The sequence below is a fragment of the Nannospalax galili genome, unplaced genomic scaffold, assembly GCF_000622305.1.
Source record: "Nannospalax galili isolate Female #2095 unplaced genomic scaffold, S.galili_v1.0 scaffold636, whole genome shotgun sequence".
Lineage (NCBI taxonomy): Eukaryota > Metazoa > Chordata > Mammalia > Rodentia > Spalacidae > Nannospalax > Nannospalax galili.
In genome coordinates, this window is record NW_008338112.1 from 882,688 (window position 1) to 890,395 (window position 7,708).

Consider the following 7,708-nt stretch of genomic DNA (forward strand, 5'->3'; position numbering starts at 1 on the left):
GCCACCACGCCCAGCAAGACATTAAATTTTTTACTACACACACAAACACACACACACACACACACACACACACACACACACGCATATACACATATGTTAGCTGTAAGCCTGTAGCCTGCTGAGGGCAGTCCTGCTGGTGAAGCAGCTTTCTTTTGCCAAGATAGGAATCAAAAAGGGAAAATTACAAGTCAGTACACAGTAAGCAGCTGCTCCCAGGCTGGTGTTTTACCTCAGCCTAAAAAATGAAACTTTGGTTGTAAATTAGGAGTGGGAAAGAAAGTTAGAAATGAAGTGATAGAGAATGTTTTTCTCATTTGTAATTAGAATTTTATAAGGCAAATTTATTTTTCCATTATAACAAAACAAAAGCATCACAAAGATTATTACTGAGATTTTTTTTAGCTCAAAAATTTGATTGTTGTTTAATTCTTTTGACTGTGTATGAATGTTTTGTCTACATGTGAGTGTACCACTTGTATACAATGCCTGTAGAGGCCAGAAGAGGGTGTTGGAACCCCAGAACTGAAGTTCGGGATGGCTATTAGCCTCCATGTGAGCCCTGAGAACAAAACCCTGGTCCTCTGCAAGAGCAGCCAGTGCTTTTAATCGCCAAGCCAGCTCTCCAGCAGAAGAACCTTACTACTTTTGATTCTGAATTACTTGACTTCATCACAATCTCTGTTTAGTGCAGATGTTAAATGTTAATGTGTTATTTTAACAAAAGTATATAAATATAGAGCAAGCCTTTTTTGCTTTATCAGTAACTTTAAAAACCAAATGTATTGTTTTTGTCATATTATAGAATACTGTATGGAGTTCCTGTTAAAAGTGGAAAACAAAAATATGTCAGCGTTGCTCCAAAACCAGAGAAATCCCCTGAATTGGCACGAAGAACTCAACAGCACACTCCCAAGCCAGGCCTGCAGCTCTTGGGAGAAGAAGTAAGAATTCTGAGTAATAGTCATTTTCTCTGCCTCACAGGTTCTTAAACTTTTTGATTTAGTAACCCTTCAATATTCTTAAAAATCATTAAGAACTTCAGTATTTGTTGGTATAAACTATATTGGCATTTGCAGCTCTAAAATTAAACCAGAAATGTTAAAATATTTATTTATTAAAATAATAAAATCATGTGTTAAATATGATTTCACAAATGTATTTTTGTAAAAATATGATTGCTTTATTTCTAAAGACAGTGCCTTACCCACAGCCATTCAGCCCCTGAATACTGGGATTATAGTCATATATCACCCTGCCCAGCCATAGTTACATTACATTTTAAAACACCCTAATGTAGTGGGAAAACTTGAATTGGTTTTAAAAAAATTTTTTTATTTGCTCATTTGGAAAATCTCTGTATCATTTGTCTTTTTAGAAGACATCTAAATTTTCAGAGAGTCTGCATCAAGTTTTTGATTAGTTGTTTTGGCTGAAATATATAAGAAAAATTGTGGCTTTGCACAGATGTGTAGCTGGAAAATAAAAAAAAATCAGTAGTATTTTTATATAATTGAGCGTATTCTTAAGAATCTTTAAGAATACACCAAAAGTTAGTAAATGATGATTTCCTGAGAATTAGTTGTGAAACTTCCATTTTTGGGCAAGATGGGGTAAAATTATTTTTTCTTATTCTTCCTGAAAAGGTCTAAAATCTCTGGGTATCACAAACACAGAGAAGAAAACACATTATCTAGAAACTTTAGGACCCAAAATATAGCATGGTGGACATTAAGTGCCTGGGTTTTCTTTTTACTTCATATGTTTTGAACTTCAAGTGAAAAAGTTAGAAATCTGGAAATTCAAAAAATACGCACCCCCCCTCAACAAATGCACTCCAACATGCATATGTACATGCTGCAACATACACATGCCCCAACATGCAGACACACAGGCCACAACACACCCACATCCCCAAAACACACACACACACACACACACGCACACACACACGCACATGCACACACACACACGCACGCACACACACACGCACGCGCACACACACACACGCACACACACGCGCACACACACACACAGAGGCTATAGTACACGTGTACCCTAAAACCCTAACATATATACACTCAAATGCAACAAATGCAAACGTTATTTCAAGCCAGGATGAGCTACAAAACAAAAATTTTTTTAGAAAAGTAACTGTTGAATCTGTACAGACACTGCAGAAAAAGTGTGCTCCTTCTCCTTTCCTCTCCCAAAAAAGGCCTAGTGACAAAGACACCCTGTGCCAGGGTGTTGCTATGAGAGACAGTGTATGGAGCTGTGTCTTGGCTGGGATATAAAATGTCTCCTGAAGGCTCATGTTTTGAAGACTTGGTCTCTAAGGCAAAGTTCAGGTATGGGGCTTTGGAAAAATGATTGGGATGTACGGGCTCTGATCTAATCAATGGAATATTTCATTGATGGATTCATAATTCAGTGACCTAGTGATGTGGTGAAAACTGGGCCCGATGGGAGGAAACAGGGAAGCCAGGCATGCCTTTGAATGGCGTTGCTTATCTCTGGCTTCTTCCTCTCTCAGTCTGCTTCCTGGCTTCTGTGAAGTGAGTTCCTCTGTTTTGCTGCATCCTTCCTGCCACACTTCCTTGCCTCAGGCTTCAGTGATACAGCCAGCTGCAGACTGAAACTGCTGAAGCCAAGAACCAAAATGGATGCTTCTTCCCCTGAGTTGCTTTTGTCAGGTTTTTTTTTTTTTCTCATTGTGAAAGAAAGTGACTAGGTGAGCCAGGCCTCCCTCAGTGGAGTGGTGAGGAGGCTTCCTTTCCATGTAGTCAGTTGAGACCACATATGAAGTCCATCCCCATTTCATGACCCATTTCTTGCCTGCTCCACTGTGGTGGTGTCAGAGGAGGTCCAGGGGAGTGTAAGCTAACAAGAAAGTTTAATAAGGTCTAGCTTTTCATGACATAAGGCTTAAAATATCCAGATTTTCAAGAACTAGGAAAAATCTCATAGTAAATATAAAAAGGTGGCGGCTGGAGAGCCTTCTGTTACAGCCACTACAATAGAATTTCCCTCCTTTTTGTGTTTGTCAGTTGAAGTTAAATTATCTCACTGATTCAGGGCTGGAGAGATGGCTTAGCTGTTAAGAACACTGGTTGTTCTTGCAGAAGACCCAGGTTTGAATCCCAGCACCCACATGGCAGCTAACAACTATCCGTAACCCCAGTTCCAGGGGATCCGACAGCTTCTTCTGATCTCCGTGGGCATTGTACGACACGGGTGCACTTACCTACATGCAGGCAATACATGCATACACATAAAAAATAAAAATAATAATAAATAAAATATAAAAAATTTTATGTCACTGATCCAGTTATGTATGGACATAGAGGAAATACTTAAGGCGTTATATTATAAATGGGAAAAGATAAAGATACACAAAAGAAGTAAGCCTTCTCTATACTGTCTGGACTACAAGGATCATGGCACCAGTAGACTGTGATGTTATTTTTATATAATATCTAGAGCAATACATGAAAATCTACACAAAAGTATACACAAAAGCACGAGTAAAATAAAAGTAGAATCCAGAATGTGTTCAACTAGCTGACAGAAAGATTAGGAAAAAAAAAAAACCAAACAAAAAGAAAACAGAGAAACAAAAGAAATCAGCAAAAACAAAAAGAAAACAACAAAGAATAAAATGGCAAACTCAGTCGCTTAACTAAATGCAAAGTGATTAAATATTTTGATGGCAAAAATGCCAGAGTTAAAAAACATGACCCAACTGTATAGTTTCTGTAAAAACCAAGCTTAAAACATAAGATTAGCCAGATTTATAGTAAAAAGGTTAAAAAAGGGTGTCATGTAGACATTAATCAAACAAAAGTGCTAGTGACTGTATTAATATCAGATAAAGTGAACTTCCAGGCACAGCAAGGTATCAGAGACAGAGAGGGCTTTATGATAAAAGTGTGGCTATACCAAGACACAGTGATATTAAAAAGTACAAACATCAAATGACAGAACTATAAAATATGAGAAGACAATCTCATAGTCATAGAATTGAGAAGAGAAATATGCAAGTCTTTGATAATAGTTGGAGTCTTCAACGTTCCTCTTTTAACATCTGTATAGAAGACTTAGAAAATGAGCAAAGGGTGTAGAATTCAGCAAACCCACTGACCTGCAGGATCTACTTGAAACTTGAACACTGAGTGCAGCAAAAGCAAAACACACATTCTTTTCAATTACCAAAAAGTGTACACCAGGATAGAGTAAATCCACTATTAAATCAAACTAGAAATCAATAACGAGGAAATAGCAGGAAAGTCTCCACACACTATAAAATGATACAATATTGTAAATAGTCCATAGCTTAAAGAGGGAATTTCAAAGGACTTAAAATCCACTGAAATGATGAAAATGCATCACATCAAAAATTGTGGGATGCAACTAAAAGAAAAGGGGGTAGGAAATTTTAAAGCATAATATAATAGAAGAGAACGTTTCAAACGAATAATTTAAACTCCCACGTCAAGAGCCAAGTAAAAGAGCAAAATAAACCCAAAGTAAGCAGAAAGAGACAGTAACAAAGAGCAGAATTCAATGAAACTGAAAGCAGGAAAACAATAGAGAACAACCAGTGAAAACCAGCTCTGAAAAGATCAGTAAAATTAATCTCCAGTAAAGCGGACAAGGAAAGAAAGGAAGTCACAAGTCAGCAGTATTATAAATGGGAGCGTCTCCAGAACCTGGAGCGTAGCCGAGGAGCATCATGGTAGTACTACAAGCAGCTCTGTGTGCATTTTAGTTTGACATCTCAGAAGAAGTGGAGCAGTTCCATGGGATACGCACACAAGTACAACTTGTCCAATATGAAAAATAGGTAGTTTTAATAGTTGTGTAACTTTCATGGAAGTTGAATTATGAATTTAAGAGTTACCTACCTTCTTTCAAATATCCAGGCCCTGATAATTTTGCTAAATTTCTACCAAGTATTTAAGAACGAATTAACACAAATTCTACACAATCTCTTCCAGAAATCTCTTGCTGTTAAGTGGGTGAAGCAAACTGTGATACATTGTGGTGATTGGTTTTAACTGTCAGCTTGATGCAATCTAGAATCACTTTCCAGGAAAGTCTCAGTGAGGGATTGTGTATCTCTGTGCTAGGGCTCTGGAGCCCTACTGAGCTTTCCTCTGTGGCTGTGCATGTGTGTGGATCTGGCTCCTGGCTCTAGGAAGCCTGCCTTGAGCTGCTGGCTGACCTGGGTTGCTGGTAGGGGTCCTCTTCTGTCACCCCATCACAGGTTCAGAACTCCCTACAATTGTGGGTTTTTTCCCTTTGTCTCTTCTTTTGCAGATTTCCGAAGTTCTTCAACTTCTCTCTCTTTGGGATAAGGTCTCTTATTTGAGGTAAAGTCTCCCTCACTGGCTCACACTGAATCAGCCTCTTGTTTGCCATGTGACTTGCAAGTCTTCGCATTATATAATATTCTTTAACAAATTATGGGAGTGGAGAACCCATTTCTGATTTCTAAGGTTTCAAAAGAAGTGACAAGACTTAAGGTGACTCCACCATCCTAGTAACCTATGACTAGCAAAACTAGAAAGTTGGATCTTTATCCAGGTCGGAGATTTTATTTTCCTGACCAGCCTTCTTCTAGGGGGCTTCTTGATACTGTAACAAATGTATTGTTTGAGTCATAAAATTGTAGAAAAGTTTGTTGCAATCGATATCTGAAACCTCATCAATGACTTTTGTGTATTATCACATTAATGTCTATCGGTGTGTCATATGCTGAATGAATCTTTTACTCATGTATGCTTTTGCAATATCATGCTTTGGCCACTGGAGGAAAGATAGTATTCATTAAGTTACTCAGCTCTTCAATGGTGACCATGCTATATACTTAACCAGATTAAAGCAACTCAGTCACATTTTACATTGCCGAAGTCTGTAGGAATGCGGATCTGACAACAGAATGGGGAGGGTCACAACTTTCTGAAATTCTAGTTTTTGTTCAGAAGCTCCAGTTTTTATTCTCTGAAGTTCTCAGAAATGGAAAATGGGCACTGAATCCACATCACTCCTTTTCAAGAAAGAAAACACTTTCCATATAGCCCAGTTCTCAGCAACCATAATTTGATATTTTCCATTTCTAACAAAAACTGTCTACTTTAGTTCACTACTCAAACCCTGCACATACACCTTTCCTCAAAGCCACCACCACACCGCAGTTAGGGCACAGATGCGTTTCTGTGTTTTCTCCTGTCATCAAACTGAATATTAAAAAGATGTGTACTTAAAGGTCAAGAGTTAGTAAAATTAACCATTTTCCATGCTTCCTGGAGGCATTTTAAAGGTGTGTTTTTGCCTTGGTTCATGCTAAGGCACTGCCAATTTTATTTATGTATATATCTAACCATCAGTGCAAATGTCACCATAGTGAAAAAGCAAAATAACCTTTTCCTGAAGCCCAGACTGTTTTTGAAAACTGCTGTTCTGCCTTCTGTTTCATTTGTTTCTGTGAAGCTCAACTTACCCCTGGAATCAATTATTCCTCTCTCTCTCTCTCTCTCTCTCTCTCTCTCTCTCTCTCTCTCCATAAACAGAATGTTCTGGCCTTAGGTTGTTGCTGTGAATGTGAGTTATTGCACTGGACCATTTTTTATATGTATCATAACCGTACAGATGCTGCTAAATGCTCAGCTGTAAAAGGATGCCTTACAGTCAGTGATTCAGTTAGCTGTGTGTTCTCTATCTTCCCCTTAGGTTCTAGCATCCACCAGCAATGCTGCATCATGCTCCTGGAACTCTTTTTGGAACATTTTGAGTATTTCCCAGTAATTTACCACTATTTGTATTCCTCTAGTGGTTTAATTTAATAAAAATCTCTCCTCAAAGAACACCCGTCCTTTTCCTTGAAAGCAGAGTGCTGTTGGTTAGCCTCTCCCTTAGACGCTTGGATCTTGCTCACATTCAGGGAAATAATCTTATTCTGGATGCTTGAGCTGCCATAACTCGATTCTATAGGAGGAAATACTGTGCTATATTGTCACATAATCACTTTAACACCTAAAATCCTCTTATTTTCTAGGTAAACTGCACAAACTGCCAATTTGTTGATAGGAAGCACTGGTGAATTACATGGGTGGGGGAGGCGTACCTCTGACTAGAAATAAAGAAAAGTGCTCCTTTGCCTTTGCCTCTTTGCTTATAGGCGTTGGTCTTCATACTTTACCCATCAGTTCTGTCTAGCATCTGCACTGTTTCCACAGGTGCTTACCACAAGGACTCGTCGCTCACACTAGAGCAGTGCTTGCGCTGATTTTTTTTATTTTTGGCTATAACTTCTGCTCACTTTTTTTTTTTTTTGGCAAAAGCGGTTTGGAAGGGGGAAATGCATGGTTCGCTTAAATATTATTAAAAATAATAATTAAGAAAATACAATTGTCAATAATACCAAGCTTTCAGACATCTATTATTTAAAAATATTGTCAAATATTCTTCAAGCTGTTTTCATGAATGCCCGTTTTTTTTATTTAAATTTTTTTTTACAATTAAAGTTACAGTTTTAACAATAGCATTAACCTATTCAATAATATTTTTCTGAGCAGAGATACATCTCTTTCAAAATTGGCTGTACATTTTTAGGTTTACAGATGAATTATTACACTTGTACAATCTTTTACTCATTATAAACTCTATAAGACATAAAATTAAATGAGGTTTTAACATTTAAAAAAGA

At 37.7% G+C, this 7,708-nt stretch overlaps 1 protein-coding gene across 1 annotated transcript in view; it reads left to right on the forward strand.

Annotated features, from left to right (window-relative positions):
- Nucleotides 1-7,708, forward strand: part of Ttc6 (tetratricopeptide repeat domain 6) — a 247,768-nt gene that overhangs the window by 109,132 nt on the left and 130,928 nt on the right. The window contains exon 6 of the mRNA XM_017798103.1: nucleotides 803-941. Within this exon, the coding sequence (XP_017653592.1) occupies nucleotides 803-941 (139 nt within the window). The remainder of the gene's footprint in view (nucleotides 1-802; nucleotides 942-7,708) is intronic.